Source organism: Carassius carassius, chromosome 4 (genome assembly GCF_963082965.1).
Source record: "Carassius carassius chromosome 4, fCarCar2.1, whole genome shotgun sequence".
In the NCBI taxonomy this organism is placed as follows: domain Eukaryota; kingdom Metazoa; phylum Chordata; class Actinopteri; order Cypriniformes; family Cyprinidae; genus Carassius; species Carassius carassius.
Window position 1 is genome coordinate 28,944,390 of NC_081758.1, and position 23,312 is coordinate 28,967,701.

Here is a 23,312-nt window from a genome sequence, read left to right on the forward strand (position 1 = left end):
TCCTGCATGTAGACATCCAGGTAAGTTTGCAACTGGGTCAAACAAAAGTTAAGAGACAATTATAAGTATAAAAAATACAATAGGAAAAATTACACAGACTGCAAATTATTTCTAAATGTTTTATTTGGAATAAATACCTTGAAGCATGACAAAAAAAGAAAAAAAAATTAATGTATAACAAGACATAATAGGTATTTACATGACTGCACAGCCAGATGGATGTATACATGGTATACAAGCCCATGCAGGACATTGAAATCTTTTGCTGTACAAAAGCACAAAAGAAAAATATGCATTTAAGTAATACAGAAACCATCTTTTAGATGGACGATATGTTCACTATGACGAACCTTGATCATGAACGTAACATGTTTAGCGTATTACAGGGATTCTCACTTACTGTGTCCAAAGAACAACTTGCCACTAAAGCATAGGGTACCACATTGTAAAACCTTGTGCCACCAGTTCTTAAAATTCATTGTAATAGTACTAATAACTTAATTAAAATGGCAACTGTACCAGACAGGGCATGATTATAGCAGCTGCACCTCTGGCTCAGTGGTAGGTAGAGTAGAGGAGATAAACAGCATTACAACAAAGGGATCTGGTTGAAAGCTGGATGAGGAGGGAGTGTGTTTGGCAGTACAGAACATGGCTGACAGCTGGAAATATGCTGGCCAGAAAAAAAGGTCTTCTGAGCTAAATAACAGTGACTTCAAGGAGATGAATTGACATGACGGCTAACATGCTAACACACACGTACTGATAAAACACAGGCTTTGGTTTTCTCCTCGCTGTTTCTGTTTTAGGGGGCTAATACATTGGCAAAGACTTAAACATTTCCATGATCTGTACTTTGTCAAAATGGCTCCTCTGAGTTACTGCATGTCATATTACAGCAGTAAAGGTGGATCGCTGAATTTCACGAAAGGCCATGTGGAAAGTAGCTAGAAGACTTACAGTTATAATAGTACACAGATGACTTCATTTATTTGCATGACGTAAAGCATTGGGATAACCGGCTTCCTTTGCTCTATTTGTGAAAAAATGCTAATATTTAGTCCTGTTTGCTGACATGAAGAATGTGCTGATGTGCCGTGCTTCCTCTCAGTCCTTAAGCAATGTGAAAAAAAGCAAAAATTTTAAGCAAATATTAAACTCTGTTACAAATACTCCAGTCTCAGTTTTGGATGTTGATCTTAATTTTTGGTTAATAATGAATCGCTCCCCACTAATTTTCTCCACATCTCATGAGTTTTGAAGAACAGAGGGGATCAAAGGGGTAGACTACAGCCAGTTCCATGCAGTTCAAGGGTGTTTGTGGGCTAGTATGTTATACACCCTGTGGAATGTTTCTCTTAACCCAGATGAAATACATTTAGTTTGGCGTTCTCTGCACACAATCATTAATGACCATTTCAAACATCAATTGCTCCCACAAATAGATATGTTTACACTGATGTCTGCAGGGGGGAGTCATCCATTCAGTTAAAAGCAATGGATTTTTGCAGTTTATGCTTAATAATTACACTGATGTTTGAGACTTGGATAGCAATGTCCTTAGTAATCACAAATATTTGTATAGTGTGGTTAATCAATTTCCATATGCTTACATAGACGTGTAGGCCTACATTATTGACATATTAACAGCATCGAAAATGTAAATGTTCCCAATTAATGATTTATAGGAATAAAAATGTTTAAAATCCTTTTAGTTTTATAGAATATTGAACTGATAGAATACATTGATTTTACTGCATTTAACATTACAGTATAATTAATGAAACAAGTTTACAAAATGGTATAATGTAGTAAAAATAATTGTCACTACAATTATCTTCCTGTTGTGCTTTGTATTGATGAGAAGTGGTTAGCTTTAGTGTAGAGGGGGGATTAGGTTATAATAGTGAAATGTAACTATACAAATGTATTCCTAAAATAAAAAAAATAATATGAAGAATTCATAAAGGTTTTTTTTTTGTTTTAGTTTTAGATGCAGAACAAACTTAAATACTTTTATGTTTTAGATGCTGTCAATATGTCTTTATCCCATATATTCAAACAAACAAAAAAAATTGTGTAAACATTACTTATAAATACCTATGAATATTAATGACATCAGGCATGATTATGAATTTAGTCTAGTCTTGATGATTTACAGGTGATGTAATATAGAATTTGGTTAGAGTTAGAGGTAGAGTACTATTTGCATTTGTGTTCAAGCCTGTTTATCTCACAATCTCAGTTGTCTATCTTTTGACAGTAATTTATTTTTCCACAGCTGTTAATTTTTTCCCCATTGTCAGGCAGATGACAAATTCTAAACTTTAAACCAGAACATATAGTCTTTTTTCTTTGTTCTTTCCTCTGTTGAATATGCAGTTTGACAAAATAGAAGGTCCATGTAGAAATATAAAGGAAGGGAGGGATTATTTACACGTGGCTAATAAACAGAAGTCCAGCTCCTGTGGCTTCTTTTTGTCTGCACATTTCTCCCTGGGAAGAAACTCTCCCACATTTGTAACGCAGTGAATCAGGCGCCGTTTGAAGCCCTTCCCACAGGTCTTGGAGCAGGGGGACCAGTTGCCCACGTCCCACATGGGGCAAGGGTCTCCACATGCCCGAATAGCACTGGGCTTTTGTGAAGGCTCGCAGTCTATTCCAGGCCCACCATCTCCCCCAAGACACTGCACCATCCTCCTCTGGAGTCCATTACCGCAAGTAACCGAGCACACATCCCACCCTGCCACCACCCACTTCCCTGGTTTAGGTGCAATATCTTTGACATATGAAGGTGAGATTTTGTCCTTAAGAAGATCTGCCTCTTTTCCACCTTTATTGATTCTGCCCTCTTCTCTAAGAACACTGTTTTCGGCACGTACCTTTTCTTCTTTCTTTTGCACCTTGGTATCCTTGCTCTCTCGTGGCAAGTAGAAAGAATAGCGTATACGTGGAGGTGTCATCTGGCCCACACAGAGCACTTCAATTACCAGGGCTTCACCCAGAGGCTTCACAGCCTGAAGAGTTTCTGAGGAGAAAACTGTTCCACTGTAGCGGAGCAGACTCCCTTTCACCAGAATATCCTTCTCCATGGCTGAAACCACATAGTTTCCATTCAATAGGTACTTGCCCTGGCTGTTCTTGACGGCAAGATAGTTGTCATCGCTCACAATGCCCTTATAGCCACGCTGCCTGATGTCAACATTAGACGCTCCCATAGGAAGCATGACCACAAAATTGTAACCATGCCTGAAAAGAGAAAGGTCAGAAGAAGGATTAGAATTGTTTTGGAATATTATTTTCTTTCTTAGTACATCACTTCACACAATGCACGTTTGAAGTCTGTACTGGATTGTGACAGCATATCTAAAAATAATGGCAATAAATGTCTGATTCACAAAAACGATTCTTATGAACAAGTTCTTTTAATGAAACAAATCATTCTCAAACACTGTCCAGTATAATTTAGATATGTACGTAAAAAGGACATCAAAAAAATACCATAAATAATCAGTCTAATCAAAATCAAATAAGGAAATCTGTATTGATACCCAGGCTTACCAAAAACATTAGGTTAATAATCAATGCATTAATTATTTTCAGATTATTTGTGACCCAACTACACTCACATGGGCTTGGTGAAAAGGCCTGAGACCTTCTTGCAGTTCTTATTATCTCCTCCACAGACACCACACTTGTCAAACTTCTTGTTGGATCCCAGTTTTCCATCACATCCTGCCTTGATGCACTTGCCTTGGACACAGACCGATGAGGAGTCAGGAGAACATGGTGTACCATCAACAACCTATAAAAAGCAGGAAAAAAATTATTTGCATGCCAACAATCTTGTGGATACACATAATATTATGGTGATAAAAATGTAGGGCAATTTTTGTACAACCATTTATTTTGTACTGATGATTTAAATAAATGTCTTTTTTTTCTTTGTAATTGAAAATGTAGATTAAAAGGAAGATGTTTGCTACATATACAGTATATGTACATTAGAAAAATATTTTTAATGGTTCCTGTTGCTCAGTTTTAGAGCAGCTTTGTAAAACAGACTGATTTCTAACTATAACAATATACTGTGTGTGGAGGTGCATTGAAACAAATGAGTCTAGCATGTCTACTATTAAGCTATTTCTGTCCCTATTATGTTAACCATTTGTTATGGATGAATTACACTTCAAATTAGCAACGGGGCTTACTGAATTAAAATGCAGTCTAGCCTTTGGTATTGCTTATTTCTTTCTTTTGATTTTTTGCCTCTGGCAAAACATGTCTTTAGCAGATTAAAATTAATTGCTGTCTCTTTAAGAATACAGGCTCTGCATGGTTTCTTCGATGTCAAATCCCTGTTAAAACAGCATGTCTGTTGCATCTGTACAGTTTCACTCTGCACAACAGTATATTGCAAGGATAGGCCCTTTCACCTTCTTTATCTTTATTTTTCTTTTCACTTTCATCAGTTCTGTCTGTCTGTCTGTCTGTAGTGAAATCTGACACAAAGCAGCCAGCAAACAGCAGGTATGCTCATCCACATCGTAATATATGGTTTTAATTTAATGATTCTTTTCCTTTCAATAAATTCTTAGATGAATGTTTAATAACTCATAACTGTTCTGAGATTGCATGTGTAGCCTTTAATTTTCCAAACTATTGCAAATGTATTTTGTGGTGTTAAGGTGTGTTAAATTCACTTCATGTTATAGTCTTCCAGACTCACTGACAGATTATCCTCCATAATGCACTCAAGTTTAATAAACTCCAGTGAGAGAAGCCCTTATTCATGAGATTCTTAGTTTATATATTTTTTTAGCTAATATATTAAATTATATAATCCTAGTTAAAATATATAGGCCCCATTATTAGATTAACTAATATTTTCCACTGCATGAACTGATAAAACTGATATATTTTTTGATGCCTTAAACCCAAACTTCTTTTTAATATTGTTTTTTTTTATAACTTCTAAACATGATAGATGGTTGTTAACACTTTAATTGCCCACCTTTGGTGCAAGAATGTGGAAGTAGCCTGTTCCATTTGCCCTGCAGATCAGCTTGCATGTGTCTTTAGCTGAAATACCAGAATATTTGGGGACCCACACCACAGAGGGGGTAAGCCGGTTAGTATTCAGACTAAACCCATTGTAAGCTTCACACTGCTCCTCACGATAGCTCTTGCCTAAAATGACAATGAGGCAGATTAAAGTGGAGCACATTCTTGAAATGCTTATTTTATTCCATATGCAATGCAGAAAAGCATAAATGATTCCAAATAATACAATTATCCTTGTTTACTTTTGTTTACACTGATGCTGATTTTGTGTACCATAGAGAGAAAACATTTTGAAAGGGTTTCAAACCTGTTTCAGGGCATGGGAAGAGGCTGCAGGAGCGGTATTTGACCCTTACTCCCAGGCAGTATTTTCCACTGTTGACTGGGACAGGGTTGTCACACTCTCTCTTTGACAGCTGCACTCCACTTCCACAAGTTCTGGAGCAGGTACCAAACGGCCCCCATTTACCCCATCTGCCATCCACCTAATACAGAAGAAACAGGAAAGAGGGGTTTGTCACAACTCGCTTGATCTTTAACATTGAACAACAGACTCTATTTTACTTCTAAACCCCAAATGAATTGGCCACTAAGATCTTTTTCACGGGTCATGTTCAAGATCGCTAAGCAACAGGGCAAATATACCAAAGAACAGGTCAAGTGAAGTATGTTTAACAGGCTGACATCGGTATGTTCAATCGCTGTTGTGGTCACATGACATCTTTCACACTGCAGTGAGAGTTCCTATAAAATGCATTGAATGTGTTCATACAACAAAAGTGTAAATACTCTTTTCTAAAATTCTGAATGCTGCAAATGAGCATGATCAAAACAGCAGTGACAGTTTGTATATTTAGTGTTCATCCATCCATACAAGTATTTGAGATACTGTATGAAATGTGTGAAGCTACCTTAGTTTTGGCGATCTCTTGTTTGTCCATGCATGTGCCCCTCATGCAGAGCTGTCTGTCCCCGCAGCTGGTTCCGTCTGCCCATGGAAAGTGTCTTGTTTGGCACACAAGTTGCCCGCGGGTCTTCCCTGTACACCACAAGCGCTGACATGGTGCCTGCATGAATGGGCAAGGCTTTGAACCGGCACCGAAGGCAAGCTCACACTGCCGCTCTAAACCATAGGATGCACCTGGGAGCACATCTGGAAGAGCTAACGGTTTCTGAGGTTGATCCAGCAGACAATCGCCTGCAAATATGTCAAATAATAAGAGAGTGTTACACACAGTTGTATGAAATTGTATTTACAACACTTCAGAGACTATTGTTTACACTCATTTTACCTGTAAATCTTTATTAAAAGTCAATCAAATCAGGAAATACATATGCAAGACTTGCTCAGCTCACCCTAACACAACAAGGCCCTTTAAGGCCAGTAATTTCACTTGGCGACCATCTTTGAAACTCCTCTCGGGCATGTGCAGCTCCTGTCTCTTTGATTCGGGGAAACGTAAAATTGTCACAAAGTGTTCACCAAGCTTACAATTAAATTTCATATCTGAAATTACCAATGAAATCTGAGAACAACAGTCTCATAATTGTTGTTTCTTTTGCTTGAATAGCATTTAAAAAAGCTTATTTTTCAGGCTAGACCAGCCAGTGTGCATGCCCAGTCCTAAGCGTGCATCTCAGAATGCTGTTTCTATAGCAACCAGGACTTCTAATGGCAGGTGCAGTGACGCGATGACTTTACCGATAAGTGATTGGCTCTTTTATTCAGAAGGTGGGGCTCCCTTCGATAGAGTGCCAATATTGAACACTGCATTTTTCCCCATTCAAGATTATACAAGTGACACGTCTTTGGTATTCTATAGTGAATACCCAAAACCATACACTGAAAAGTGCACTTTAACTACACGAATGATGCATTTAAATAACCAACTGAAACCTGGTCTAAAGTCAATGGCGCAATTTTTTTATATAATTAAAGAGCACGTTAGTAATATGCACTTATAGATGCGTGAACACCACACAAACACTCTTCTTATTACACACAGGGATGCGCAGCAGCGCACAAGCATGCCAATTATTAAATATGAAAGGATTGTGTTCGCTCGTGCCCTTAAACCTCGCACACAAGCAGAACCTTTCCTCTCTGGAGAGGTGATCAGTCTTTGCTCTTGCAAATTCTGCCATGTAAATAGCGCAAGCGCAACTGGCCTTTAAAGGGAATGGGAGATGAGACTCTGATTGGTTTATTGCACGCTACGCCCAAAAAAAATCATTAAGAGTATAGGTATAACCCTTTTGGACCATGCGACCAGTGCACTGACCGTTTTTTCCCGTCATTAAACTAGCAAAAGTTGATTCGGACACACCCTACATGCACTTGCGCCATATGCTTTAGACCATGCGCTTAGATCTTTAAAATATGGCTCTAAGTGTGCACTCAACTATCACAACTTTAATTATGTAGTGAAGGGAGAGGGGCTATCAGATTCCATTAATGAATGACAAAATAACATTATATATATCATACACTACATGGTTGAGTACATGGTGCAGAAGTACTATGTACAAGTGCACTATGTAAAAGTGCATAGTGTATAGTGCGTTATTTGGGACTCAGTTTTTGACTATACAGTTATGTTATTCAAAGTCAGTTTTTTTTAATACAGTTTTTAATTTTTTGCATTTTAAAAATTTATTCTGTAACTGACTTGTTATACAATTCTGTGCACACGTGTTATGATACTGATTTTGATAGACAAAGCTCAAAGCTAGGAGAAATTTCTACTGGCCCAATTTTTTACTTGCCCTTGCAAAAATTTCACTGGCCTTGTCAAAACAAACAAACAAACTAATTAATTAGGACATCTTGTTTTCATTAAGGACCGTAACCTTGTATTGTAATAAATGATAACTATTTAGCACAAATAGAGTCAATACTGTGATATTTCAGGTTTTCAGGAAGGTGTAACTGTTCCAGTTAAGGTTGCACTTATCAGGAGTTTTATTTTTTAATTTATTGATTGTTAATTTTATTTGTTACTCGCCAAACTGGTCTTAAACAATCAAAAACTATCTGCAACATGATGCAACTGCACAAAACAAAAACCGAAGAGGGGCTGAATGAAAATGCGAATTCACTCTTTGACAGCAGATCTCTCTGTTCTACACAAGCAGCGCTGCATATACAAACACTCCTATAATATGTATTTTATTGAGGTAAGAAGAAAAGAAAATTTGAAACTTTTCTGAAGACAGTCACTTCTCAGAAATACATTCATATTAACCCCTACCCAAATTCAATATTTATGTTTTTCTTCCAGTATTTTAAGCCAAATATCATCCCTAAGAGGAGTTCTGAATCCCCTAGTGACCCCACTGTAAACCTTCACTGAAACACAAACATTTAAATCTGCAAGCTGTAACGTAAGCTGACCTTGAGATGTTTATTTCTTTGAAGACAGCTTTTCAGAAAGCACCAACACTGAGATGTTAAACCCAGACTCACTCATCACTATTAGCCATGGGCATGCTCATATACACAACTATTCAAAAGGTCTTAGTAAGATTTTTTTTTTTAATGCTTTTGTTTTTGAAAGAAGTCTCTTAAGGGGAAGTCGTGGCCTAATGGTTAGAGAGTCGGACTCACAATTGAAAGGTTGTGAGTTCGAGTCTCGGGCCGGCAGGTATTGTAGGTGGGGGGAGTGCATGTACAGTGCACTCTCCACCCTCAATACCACGACTGAGGTGCCCTTGAGCAAGGCATCGAACCCCCAACTGCTCCCTGGGCGCCGCAGCATAAATGGCTGCCCACTGCTCCAGGTGTGTGTTCACAGTGTGTGTGTGTGTGTGCGTGTGTGTGTGTGTGCGTGTGTGTGTGCGTGTGCGTGTGTGTGTGCGTGTGTGTGTGTGTGTGTGTGTGTGTGTGTGTGTGTGTGTGTGTGTGTGTGTGTGTGTGTGTGCGTGTGTGTGTGTGTGTGTGTGTGTGTGTGTGTGTGTGTGTGTGTGTGTGTGTGTGTGTGCGTGTGTGTGTGCGTGTGTGTGTGCGTGTGTGTGTGTGTGCGTGTGTGTGTGTGTGTGTGTGTGTGTGTGTGTGTGTGTGTGTGTGTGCGCGCACTTTGGATGGGTTAAATGCAGAGCACGAATTCTGAGTATGGGTCACCATACTTGGCTGAATGTCACGTCACTTTCACTAAAAAAATTAAACTGAACACATGCACTTAGATATAAACATTTGATATATACACATTTAAAGACTAATTTCAGCATATTACATTTTTGATAGATTAATCGTGTCAAAAAATAGTGTTATACAGTATTTCAGTACTGCTGTGTTGTTGTTCTTCAATTTCATATGGCATTACCCTTGTATGGTAACCTACTGTATAAAGGCCAAACATATTTGACATTATGCAAAAGTGGAAATATAGTTGCATTTAGAATTGATATTAAGCGAACCATATTCAGGCCACCTACAGTAGGTTTACTTTGAGGGGGTTTGGTTCACATTAAAGATAATTTGTAGCTTTCACATATTGCCAAAATTCACAGTATTGCTTTCATTTATTTACCGTGTCCACTGTCCAGGTAGTCAGTGATAATAGCAGCACTGCATGGTGACCAGGGACTGGTGCGGTTGATTCGGATCAGAGTGGGAGACATCATGTGATTGTCCTGCAGCTTGCCAAACACCTCCTCACATGCCTTCACATTATCATGTGGCATATTGAAGACATGTCCTGTAGCATTGCAGGAGTAAAGGAAAGAAGAAAGAAGTGAGGACATGAGGGAAAAAAAGACAAAAAAACAAATGCTATGTGTGTCAACACTTTACACTGATGTAAATGAACCATCTCAAGAAATTATCTAAACGTAAATTTAGATTTTTGCCTTTTAAATCACCAATCATTCCAATACAATTTTACTGTCAGCAGTCGGACCACAACTATGCTGAGTCACTTCTACAGTACCTCCAACATCTCCCCACATTTCCTTCCTGGCCTTGAGAGGAAACTTTTGCAAAACCGCCTATGAGGTTTCCTACAGGGAAATAAGCCACTTCAATAGAGCTTATCTTTCCTCAGCTGCTCCACTGAGATCATCTAAACTGAATGAACATCATCTCTGGGACGATGTTGTGGAGATCATCCAAATGATTTGAATGCTTAAATCACTGGTTCTAGACCCACATATTGAGTAGGATTGGCAAGCATTCAGTTCAGAGATTTTGGCACCTCCAAATATGATAAATGATCATGAAAAAGGCTTGTTATTGGAGCATCATGCTTATGCCAGAAGTGATTAAATAAATGCAAGTGTAGAAACTGTGGTTAGTTTAAGTCATAGTCAGTGATATTATGTGTGCAATGTATTAAATCAATATTTTAAGTTTATTAACGGACAATTTTAATAACAGGAAAAACTGTTAAGAAGGGGCAAAGAAGACCCAGGAATTATGGGTAATGCAGTTTTTTAACAGACAAATCTGCTATTAACTGCTTTTTAGTTTAAAATTGAAGTCAGTCATGTTGACTCATTGTTTCTACAGAAGCATACATCATTGTTTAACAATCTTGTAGCTCATGGTACTGTACAGTATAGGTCTCTCTTGAAAGGTTTTTAATGGAGAAAAGGAACGGGATTTTAACTGCCAGAACTGTTTACACTTACCAAGCTCATGGGCAGTAGTGAAGGCAGATGGCAACCCATCATCTTCAATCACAGAACAACTTCTCTTGGGATCACACATGGTGCCGACATCTGCCATACCCAGTGTGTCACATGTTGAGGCTCCGCACAGGTCCTAGATCAGTAGAATATACATTGTGGTCATCATTCTTATTCTGATTTTTTTTTTACATTCTAAATGAGGATTTGTCAAGTCATTGTGAGTACAAATGATATTGAGCATATTTAACCCATAAAAAGGTAATTGTAATTTGAATTATTAATTTTTATATGCTTTTAGCCTTAAGTACATATCTAAAACCAAATTATTTAGATTAAATTTACAGCTGAATATTCAGCAAATATATAAATTGATACTGCTGGGCAAATCAACCAATGGCATATATTTCAATCATTGTCACATAAATCCTGGTGTAAAGTTATATATTAATAATAATAACAAAAAAATGGTCACACAGATATTCAAGTAAATTTAACTGAAGAATCACACTAACACTGAATGAAAAACAGTGAGTGAAAAATAGGAAATAGGTAGCTAGAAGAATGTGCTTTTAATTGAAATAGAAATATTTCACATGCTCAAAATATCTTTAATTTTTATTGGTCAAAAATGCAGTATCTCAGTCCAAATTTCCGACTGACCTATATTGTGTTTCCAAAGTTTAAAATGGATTTGCTCAAAATATCTGAGCCCTACAGACTCAACATCATAATAGCAGGTTTGCTGGTCACCCTTATCCCATGGTGCAACACCCTACAGTATACCAACTCCCAAAAAAGGACTAGCATTGACTGTGGTCGTAACCTTAGTATTAAAAGTAGAGTTCCTCTCTGGCCACAACACACTTAAAGGGAACAGAAGTTTCACAACACTGGGGTGAAACAGTTCCTGTTATTCAACAGCATAACCCCCATTTAACCCTCAAAAACTCATTTTGCTCTAAGAAGCCCTAAGACTCTGACATTTTTACCACATATTAAATTGCACTGTCTAGGACGAAGTTCCAAATCAGTGTGACATGTTACTCAAATTTATACATAACAATCAAAAAGTTTTTAAGTAAAAATTGAAGTCTACAAAGACGAAGCGTTTCTTCTGGTCTTCTTAGATTTTACATCTCTCTCTCTCTCTCTCTCTTAGAGGGGTCATGATCTGAGAAATCAAAGTTCCATTGATCTTTTGACATATTAGAGGTCCAAATGTTAGAAAAGAGTGGATGAACTTTATTTTTTAGATTCAGACCATATCAGTAAGACCTCAGGGTAAAACTTTCTATGAAGCCCAGATTTATAATTTGGGTATTCTTAAGGCATTATAATGAATGAATAATGCATTATATATAAAACTGATATGTTGTATCATCTCATAAATAAGCATAAGAACCGTTTTTTATGTATTATACTATGATATACGTGTATTTTAAGTGTATTTGATGACACTGAAAATACACAAATTTACATATTTTATTAATCAGCATGTTATTTATTGATTATTTATTAAAAATACAAACTCTTAAAAGAGGTCCTGCATCCAATTGGACTAAATTAAACACTGAAATTATAGCTGTAATTAGGATAATTTATAATAATTAGCAAATTTTAGCACAAAAATATGAAATTAATTGCAAAAAGTGTTTGTATCCACTTAAGTTACAATAAATTATATTTCCCATAGTTATAATGTATTATAAGTCTCATATCTTGCCATTGTTTAAGATCTGCACAATAACTTAGTACATCTTATCAGTGTTTTTACTTTAAAATGACAAATACAAAGTCTTCTTGAAAACACCCAAAAGGTTTTATAATGCGGTCTTATCATTTATGTGTTCTTTGTCTACTGTAAGTAAAGTAACTTTATTTTACTTAAAGAAAACAAAGACCACTTATAAATAATAATAATAATAATTTATTTCTCAAACAAAATTAACATTTCACATTTCCTTTAAACTATTTTTTATTGTAATATCAGTACGGTTATTTTGATGGTACCCTTTAGATAAATATTGATAAGTAACCTTGCACAACTACCTGTCAACTAGAAGTCATTGTAGTATTGGTAGTATGTCTGCTAAATATCTGCTAACATTTTACTGGATGGTTCCCCAGCAGACACTATACTGACTATAAGCAACTTTGCAAGTACGTCAACTTATTCTACCAACCCTAACCTTAACCAGTAAGTCTACTAATACTTTAAATGAGAGTTAGTTGGCATGTACAGTAGTTGCAAAGTTGCTTAATCAATAGACTTAGGGGACCATCAAAATAAAATGTAATGTAATAAAAAAAAAAAGTATTATGACTGATCTTAAACTAGGTCACAGCACAATTAACATTTCCTCACAGGAAACACCCATATACACTCAACCACTCCTAAGCACTTACAAGATGTAGTAAGATACTGTGCAGATTAGATACTGAGATAATCCATTATAAATTAAGTGGATTTAATATGGTATTAATTGTGTGTTATAAATAATCATGCTCTTAAAAGTTATAACCACAAATACATAAGTATTACAATGTATTATACTTTTTGTTATGATTATTTATGAATTTATTATTAATACATAACATTAAAACATAATTTAGCATTATGCATTCATTATAATACCTTAAGAATACCCTTTTAAATATGGGCTTCAAAGAAAGTGTTACTGAACTCTGTCCTTTGTTCGCTTCATTTTACAGCAGATTTGTTTACAAAGAAAGCACAATTTGACATAGTATTTTCAAAAAGATTGAAACAAAAAGACAAGGCTGTCATGACTATACTTGATCCGACAGTAAAGTTGCACCACACAAGTGTGAGTAACATTTTACTCATGTTGTTTTAATTATGTGTGGCTTTGTCAGTTATTATAGATCATTTGATATGTCCAGAGTATTTTTGCGTTTTTATCCTAAATCACAGCAGCATTCATCTGTGAAGGATGTAAGCTGTCAAACATATACAACTGTAAGCCAATCATAGCACTGGGCATTTACTTCCGAGTCTACAATCCACCACTCCTATTCACTTTCCGAATGAGGGGGTCAAAACCAAACAGAAAATAGCCTATTACTTATAAATTATATTTTTTATGTAAAAATCTTGATAACATTATAAGTGGACCTCAGAGAACTGTACAAAATAATAAAAAATGGTGGTCCCCTTTAATTTGACCTGGTTCTCACAATCTCTCAATTTCTTGATGTATGTGAATCCAGCTGCTAACTCCCAAGAATCATCATGGGACTAATCATGAAGTCTCCTTGGTCTTTTAAGACGATGGATATCTTGTTCAAACATTAACCATGTCCAAATGCTTCCCTGTAGTCAGACATCTGCCATAAATATATTGGTTGGGAGTGTATTAAAACATCATTTTGTGCGACAACTGATCTGAGACAGATAACAAATGCAGTAATACATTTTTATTCAAGGCAAAATTAATTGTACATGAAACAAACACTAGTCTGTAAAAATGGCATCCACCAGAAAATTCAGTTTAGTTTAGTTTAGTTTGACAAAATGTGACTCACTCTGGGACCTGACTACACTCACAGGATGAAAATACGGCAATGTTGCCAATTTTTCAAAAAATGTAGCCTATTATTAAATGAAGGCAACATGACCTCTTCCCACAAATGCATATAACAGGAAAGGTGTGACCTGTCTTTCTAAATCACTCCAGCCAACACTGCCTCAACACCAGCTGCTTTATGCACAAGGAATTTTGACTTTACATTAGTGCTTAAATGAGTCATTCTGCTCTAGTTACAAACATACACAAACAAATCTGAATGCAGATGGTTTGCTGATTGGATTACTAAAGAACGTGAACAATTGTGGTTGTTCACAGTTTGGTGTTTAGGTTGTTACTTTGATCATATGTAGTTCAGAAACTTCTAGAACAGAAGTTTCCAAACTCGGTCCTGGAGGGCCGCTGTTCTGCAGAGATTAGCTCCAACCTTAATCAAACACACCTGAGCCAGTTAATCAAGGTCTTACTAGGCATACTAGAAACTTCCAGGAAGGTGTGTTGAGGCAAGTTGGAGCTAAACTCTGCAGGACACAGACCCTCCAGGACCGAGGTTGGAGAAATATTGATGGACAATTTCATGAACAGTTGCGCTTCTTCAATCCAAACCTTGCATCTTATTCATATATCACCTGCAGTTCAGCTGTGAGAATAATAGTGTAATGTATTATTAGAATTTGCTAATTTTCTAAACTCAAATAAAAATATTATCATGAAATAAGACATATAAAACATCTGATTAGAAATAAGAAACACTGTAGACCAGAACCCTGTCCTGAGAAACTTGCACTTGTGTGACCTGGATTTAAAACGTGATGCACTGTTAAATGAAATGTGAAGAAAATTATAAGATGTGATCAATGTTTTATTTTTTCTATGATATATTTATCAGCATCCATTTAAGATGCTATCTGATCAATTTATTATTCCATTGTATCCAGTGAATTCATTATACAATCTTCCCCACTTATTCATCCCCCTCCTCCAGAGTTCAGACTCCAAGTGCCTGATGACATGCTTTGGAAATAAAATATGGTATGAGCCTTTTGGATTCTAGCCATCTGCCTGTGCCAGGTGGAGAAAACAGAACCAGACCATTTTAGGCTCCGCTTTAGCTAATTGTGTGCACTGACAATGTTAGATAAGCAATGAGAGCAGACTCCCATGTCATTTCAATTAACTTATTTATCCATTTTTATTTTTTATTTTTTATCCAACCTCTATGTTTGGCAAGAAATCTCTTTATCCTTTGCAAAACAGGGGGAAAACTTGCCCATACTCTCCACAAGCAGAGCTGACCCAATTGGCATCCAGCACTGCAAACATACGACTTTCATTATGCCTTTATAAAATCAAAACTGTTCCATATGTGCATTTCTCTCACTTTTTCCCTCTCTTGCTAACTCTTGCCTTCCTTCGCACTTTCTATCTATATCGTTGTTGTACTTTCTCTGATAAACTATCCTACACTACCCCTGCGGGCGGTAGTGGTTATATGGTTAGCCACCCGGGTAGATGTACACTTCCAACAGAGTGTCTATGCAAACAAGCACATAATTAAATACAGGCCACATAGCAATTTACACTGTAGTTCTTAAACATTACAAAAATGAGATTTTTCTTGTAATAATGATTGCAACAATATTTGAGGCATTTCATTTTTGCCGTCTTATTTTATTTGGTTCTGAATTTCCACTACCCAACAAGCGCAATGAAAAGGTTTATTTAAAATCATACCATGTGACAAACTTGAGAACCACAGGAACTGCAAAAAACAAGCTCACATGGCAGTCAACAAACTCTGAGCTAGTGATCATTTTCAAACCAAATATGTATTTATATAAAAATAGGAGATTGGTCTATAGCCCAAGGCTGTTGGTTACTTTTGCCAGCTAGCTAAGGAACATATTGAGAAGGCAGATGCTGCACAAGTTTGATGCTGGTAAATTTTTACCAGTAATTAAAAAAAAAAAATTTAGAGTTAGATGTGGTTGTGGGTCCTATATTTATGTTAAAAAAATGCTTAAATGCTTGACTCTTAAAGAATAATGCTATCAATGCAAATCCTTCACTTTCCATAAGTGTCTCACATAGTGAACAAATGCCTTTGATAAGGGCTGTATTTAGAGAATCCAAATAAACTTCAGATGTGCCTTTTTGTCCCTGTGATGAACAGCTGAGTCAAACCTTTTAGCTGGCTTGCTGTTCCCAATTACCTAAATTACATAACACAAGGATCTATTATAAAATACCAGTAATGTTCTACATTAAACGTCAAGTATATGAGTATACAGATATATTTACAACCAAAAATAAGACCTCAACAGAATGTTCAATCTCCATATCGAATGTACACAAAAAGCAAACTTTACGATACAAAATAGATTAATTTAGCTTATTCAATGTTGAAGAAAGTAGTCTTTACTGGGCAGTTAATGATGATAGTTAATTTGATTATTTGGTTCATAAATGTGATGCTGTGAACTTAATGCTATTACACATGTACACTGTAAACTTTAGTTATTGTGCTGCAGTTGCATGTAGAGCTTTGTAAATGTTATAGTTTTGTAATAGTTATATTACATGTTCCCATATCTCTCATATATCAAGACTCTCAGTCTCTCTTGCAACAGTGGCCTAGTTACAACTTTTGCTCTGGTTTTTATTAATCATGAACCATTGCATTTTTGCATGACAGGGCAGTAGTGACTCATTCTGGGACTTTTCTTGTTTCTTGCAACAAATGTACTTATTAAAAATCATATTTGCTGCCATAATATTTAATTGGTGATTAAAATACCTACAATAATCCACTGATTTTGATGCCACTACATCATTTGACAGAAAATGAGGTCATAACAGAACAACCTGAATGGAAAGATATGGTTTTATTCTCAGGCTGCAGCTGGGATTGGAGCTCTGCAGCAGGTGGGCCTGGACACAGTGGGCACATAGGTTTTCCCTCTCTATCTTTCCTGCTTTTCTCTTTCTTCACCTCCCTCAGCCTCTCCCTCATTAAATACTTGTAATGGGAAACAGACTGAAAGGAGGTAGGAGGAAAAAGAGGGGTAAAGAGTCAGATCGTTTGAATTTGACACTTCCCGTTAGTGTATGAAACTCCCTTTACCTCTTTTGTATACATTGGCCTTGCTGACATAAATAAATTAAAGATATAGTTCTGTCATTATTTATTCACCCTCACGCTGTTCCAAACCCATTCGACTTTCTTTCAGTTGAACACAAAAGAAGAAAAATCTAAAGATTTACTTGTAATACTTTTCCATTCAAGTACAAGGCACTTTAAAACTTCAACAAGGATGCAAACTAACCATGAAGTACAATTTATTTCAAGTCATCTGAAGTTAGTCCTCATTAAGTCAAGAACTGATTCAATCTGATTTGTGATCACATTATTAAAAACCTAGTGACTTTAGAAGACTTGAAATAATGCATGCATCATATGAGCTGCTTTTATGATTCTTTTCTGGCCCTTTTTTGAAGAGTTAAAGCTCTAGTCCCAATTTATTAACTGAATGGAAAACAGCAACTAATAGTATTATTTTAGCAATTTAATATGATACATGTAGGTTGCAATGCATTAACTAAATAATGTGATCATCTTCATTTAATTGTCTGCACAATCTACAGTTTTATAGTAGTTTTATATTTAGTATGCCTGTACATTCAATATATACCTTCTGTAATGTTATTCATCTAATCAACCATCATCCTTTCCATCCATCCATTCATTTGCTCATCAATTTACATTTGTAATTTCATTAATTTTCTCTCTGTATTATTTATGCAGACTTGGATAATCACACCATACTCAGTTTGGAAACTTTAATATAGGTTAGCAGATGTACAAGTCTAGCCCCTCTCCAACTCATCTTGAGTCATCCAAGACCACGGAGGAACCTGACAATCTCTCTCTGGCCACAGGGAGTGATAAACATAATGAGTGGAAGAATGTAGGGAGTAACTCTGCTCTCTTGCTAAAATGCTTCATAAGTTCCCTTTGGAGAAAAAGCAATAAAATATTTACTCTCCTCAGAATGATTCACTACAGCTGTCATCTAGACTAGGCAGACATGACTGGTCTGGATGTCCAGCTCAGGTCATGTGTAACTGCAGCAGATTGCCAGAGGATACAATGGTTGTGCTCATCTGATGTGTTTGGAATTGGAAATGTTTTCACACATACAAGCGTTCCTAAAAAAACAGCTGACAGCATAAAATTAGTTCATGGGTGAGTCTTTACAAAGCAGGGGTTTAGGTGTGCATAACATTGAGGACTGAATGCTAAGCTTTGTCCAGCCATTCCTTAATATTGCCCTGGTCAATGTCATTGACAAACAGCTGATAACAATACTGAAATGGGTTGGGTTAAATAAAGGCAGGAAAACGTAAAGTTATAGGAAGCTGATGCTACTGAATTATATACAAGTTGGTAACCAGTAAAGCCAGTAAGTCTTTTCAAAATACTGCATTTAGTTTAATTTAAACAATAGTCCAAATTCCAGGCTTACCGGAAAACAGTGCCTGTGACGTTTCTGCAAAATATTAAATTGTTTCTTACATGTTTTGCAACACTTTCAAAGTGTTTCAAAGTCCAGTGAGTGCTGCTAAGAGGGTGTTCAGTTTTACTATAAAAAAGATAAACATGAACACGTTTACTATGTCAGAAAAATCATATGGGTCAGCACCGATAGCCTCGTGCTTAATGCATCGACATATAGTGCAGCTGCATTCACAGTGACCCGAGTTCAAATCCTGCCTTGAGGTCCTTTGCTGATCCTGCTCTCCTCTGTACACCCCAATACTTTCCTGTCATCTCTCCACTGTATTTTCAAATCCAAAGGCCCATAAATATAACATATATGTCATATGGACCTGGTCATGTGCTGCAAATGTCAGAATGTATTAGTTTGCAAGTCATGATCCATGGTAAAGGTGTTTTGAGGTTATAACATAGTATTGCGCAAGGAACCATGTTATTAATTGATAATTTGTCCCAATAATCATAATCTGTGTAAAAGGGAATTAAGGTTGGGTTGAATTATATGTAGGTATTTTACTGAAGATTTGCAAAAATGTAGGAGGAGACAATGAGCCTTGATAAATTTTAGCCCTCTGCTAAGTATTCTGCATATGTGAATTGTATCTTTGCTGATTTAGATCACGCATTCCTACTCGCAGTGCCGATACAGGGCAATAGCTCAAAGGCAGAAGTGACCAATGACCTTAACAACTCTTATAAGCACGATGGGAACTGCAGGTTATCTGGAGAGGCCACTCATGTTGCAGCCTGCCCATTACTCTGTGAGATACAAAACATAGTTCAGAATTTAACCAAGCTTTAAGTACCAGTGCTAAGATAAAAACATTTAGGTTAGAGTAAAAGCATTTTTTTTTACAAATAACAATTAAAACACCTGCTTATGCAGTTCACCTTAAAAGCTGTGATTACAATGTCATCATGAATCATGTCAAAATTGGTTTGATTATTATTGGGTAAGTAAATTGCAGCAAACTGTGTGGTGTTCAGTTTTGTTTCTTGTTGCCTGCCATCTTGATATAGCTTAATTACCAAAAGATACATGAGCAGGATCATTCCAGGATTCGTTGAGTCTCATACTGCACCCTATTGACCAAAGACGCATTACACCTTACCTGCTTTGTAAAAAGGATGGCCGTATCCCAATACTCCGCATGCTTGTCACTATTTTTGTTCATCTTCTTCTGCCAGGTACAGAAATTACGCAGGGTCATCGCCGCGTTCCCGGAAACCTTGGGTCCTTTCTCTTCCTCGTTAATCACCATAAACTTGACAACCACGATGTTGATAGAGTTAAGAATAGTGGGGTGTTTGTAAAGCTTAGCTGCCACTGACATTAAGGTCAGCACGTAATGCTTGAGGTCGTCACCGTGGAATTTGGCCATGGATTCATCGGCCACCACTAATGTCTCTACATAACGCGGAATGGAGACAAATCTCTTCGAGCGGTTTTTCAGAACTGACATAGTGACGTTATTCATGTGTTGTTCCTTCAGGTGCTTAAACTTCGCCAAGGACTGTGCAACGGTTTGGGTCACACCGCTGTCCACGCCGCATCTTGACGTGGAGTTGCCACTCAGTTTGGCGTTAGATCTGCGGCTGATGAGATGCGCATGCATACTGTCCAAGTCGGTGTCGTTTAAAGCCGGCTTGATGAAATATTCCCAGCCATCGTAACCGAATGCGCCCTGCAGTCCCTTGCACAAGCTAAGCGCTGCATATGAATAGGGATCAGAATTCACTTCACCGGCATAAAAACACCGGCTCATATCTTCACTATGCGCGGAATTGTGAGCAGTTGCGTCGGTGTGCGTCGAGAAAGCAGGCGCAATGAAGCTGGAGTCCGACTGTAATTCGAGTACAAAATCTTGTTCAAATGCACTTATTTTGAACGCAACCGTTTGCGGCAACGTGTAGACTTCATTACTGACCAAATTGTTCTTTACATGATCCAGTCTGACGGGCACGCACAACTGACTCTGCATAGAATACACAATGTCCAGTTGAGCATAAAACACGTTAACAAGAAGAACTGACCTTAGCAACAAAAACATGTTTGTGCGCTAAAAAACTTTGATTTTGAGAAATGAGAAAGGCAGTGAGATGTAAATACATCAATATTCCAGGATGCGATTGCACTAAAAGTTTGACTTAGCGCGTCCACAAAGAGTGAAATCCGCCGGTCTGTGATCCATCCCTTTCTTGTACCTGTATACTGAAGCAGCTCTGCTCATGTATCGCCTTTATGCGCGCGCGTCATTTGTAAACATCCAGCCTTGTAATCATAAGATTTTGGGGAGGTGCTCGAGTGCGCTCATTGGGTAGGCTTTAGTTTTAAGGTTAAGCCAGGAACTAGTGGCTCTGAGCTTTCGCATCATGAGCGCAGCGCTCCAAGAGCCGGGGTTTCCTCCCACTACATTTACAGCATCCAAACAATGACTTGAGGAGAGGACAGCACATGAATGAGGCATATATTATAACTTGCAAAGTTCAATATATTGTATTTAAGTGATCTTAATTTTTAACTCTAAGTTTGGAGGCCTAAGTATGATTTTATTTCTATTTCGTCTCTTTTCTGAAACCTGCATAGACTACATTTAGTCCTACCACGTGTTGTGGTAGGAAGTGAATGTGTAGCCGCATTGACTTCTACACAAGTGAGGGCATAATTATTAAATTATTCAGTGAAGCGCATCCATGGTGCTTGTCATTTTCCAAACATATTTTTGTTGACACTGTGTATTGTATAAAAGCGCTATATAGTAGTATAGGTGAGCTGACTTGATTTGATTTGATTACAAGAAAAAAAAAAAACCCTGACAATTGTACTTATAGGGAAACGATTTATCATTGTGCCAGTACCCTGATAGATAGTACACCTGTCCCTATAGGATGCTTACAGTACATTACAGCTACAGTATACAGTATAGAGAAATATTCCTTGTCTAGGGCTATAGCTAAGGTGTACCTTTGGGGGTGTCATCCCGCTGACAATCAATTTCTTCTTTATGCTTCTGTAAGGACTTCTGAATCTAAAAATGGTCAATTTGATATCCTTGCTCAAGTGACCACATTCAGTTATGCACAGGTATAAGAGCGACATCTTGTGATGAAAAAATTTAAATGCAGCTTGCGACATATCAAGAGCCATACAAATATTAAAAGTACGATCGATAACAAAATAACCTCTTTCCGGAGAAGGAAAAAGAAAGAAGAAGAAAAAAAAAAAAAAATATATATATATATATATATATATATATATATATATAGTATTGGATAGCGTTTTTATACAGTAGGATCCTATATGATCTTGTTAAATTGTTTTATTGGCAGGAAAATGTCCGGTTTCCAACTTGATACTGCAAATGATACAATGCTGCCCCTGAGCGTGGTTTTCAAATCACCCTGATACGCATATACTGCGCTAAGATAATCAACACCTCCTTCAAAAATCTTATTGTGTGTATTGTAAATAGCATATTAGCCATAAAGCTCAGGGTTGTGCGTCAATTATTTGAAATAACATTATTAACATTAACACAATTTGTGCACTACGTGATTTGCACGTACAGGCTATCTGAGAAAACTTTTTTTTTTTCATTTGTTTTGATTTATGATTTACCTCCAGCCAGGATCTATTCAGATGTCACCTTCACAGTCCGCAGCTATCTAGGAAGACACCAATTGCTCGTGAGTACATTGCGTTTCTTCCTAGATTTTCACGGGTCTAACACACTCTCTAGCATCTGGTTGAAACTCAACACGTAGCTCAAGTGTCCTACAGCATTCCAGCCGGTTGTTATAATAATTAGACTTGTGACGTTCGCGAACGAACCGATTCTTTTGAACGGCTCATAAACATGAACGATGGGAGCCGAGTCGCGGCTGGAGGGGAGCCGTTCTTTCTGTCGTTCTTTTTTCCTATGCGTGTTTCACACAGATGCACACAAATGAGCTCCTCCGCGAGACAGAACAGTTATGGGGGAGGGGCGCACCCAGCGCAGGCAAACCCTTTATAGCGTGATGATATTAGTTATTAGTTGTGCACGCATCCTTCACGTGAGTAGGACTCCAGTGGAAAAAAAACCCTGCGTGCCTCTGTCATTGTCAGCTGTCACAGACATTCATTGCAGCCCACTTTGTTATTGTTCATTGACTTGAAGGGGCTGATGTCCTATTTGCAAAGTTTACAGTAGTATGTAGACATTTCCATTTTATTTATTAGAATTTTATCTACTTTAAATATTTTTAGTTTTCTATCAAAATGTTCTTGTGTGATAACAATGTTCTTGTGTGGAAGTGTTTGTAGTAAAAGCTGTTTTGCACATAAATTCATTGCAGCCGGCTTTCTTTTTGATGTTTATTCGTGAGTAGGTATTGTATGAATAACATAAGTCAACGTAGCTTTACACACACACACACACACACACTTTGTACTAAAGGTAAATCCAAAATAGTGATGTCACTGTCTAAGCAGAGGGATTTGTGCAACCCTATGGAATATAGTCCACACATGA

The 23,312-nt window shown here is 37.1% G+C and overlaps 1 protein-coding gene across 1 annotated transcript; it reads right to left on the reverse strand.

The window, feature by feature from the left end:
• Positions 1 to 2,266: 2,266 nt before the first annotated feature.
• On the reverse strand, positions 2,267 to 21,041 carry LOC132139697 (A disintegrin and metalloproteinase with thrombospondin motifs 15-like). The gene is made up of 8 exons (XM_059548252.1): positions 19,911 to 21,041; positions 10,693 to 10,825; positions 9,594 to 9,761; positions 5,976 to 6,262; positions 5,372 to 5,549; positions 5,015 to 5,190; positions 3,630 to 3,805; positions 2,267 to 3,249 (listed from the first exon to the last, which is right to left on the reverse strand). Exons 1-8 carry the CDS (start codon positions 20,847 to 20,849, stop codon positions 2,430 to 2,432), a joined length of 2,877 nt encoding a protein of 958 aa, XP_059404235.1. The 5' UTR covers positions 20,850 to 21,041; the 3' UTR covers positions 2,267 to 2,429.
• Between the last annotated feature and the right edge of the window lie 2,271 nt (positions 21,042 to 23,312).

Coding starts and splice junctions, on each gene's coding strand:
- LOC132139697 (XM_059548252.1), bottom strand. CDS start 20,849: ATGTTTTTGTTGCTAAGGTCAGTTCTTCTTGTTAACGTGTTTTATGCT. Junction 3,806..5,014: donor TCCACATTCTTGCACCAAAG/GTGGGCAATTAA, acceptor TGCTTTTTATAG/GTTGTTGATGGTACACCATG. Junction 3,250..3,629: donor GGCCTTTTCACCAAGCCCAT/GTGAGTGTAGTT, acceptor TTCTCTTTTCAG/GCATGGTTACAATTTTGTGG.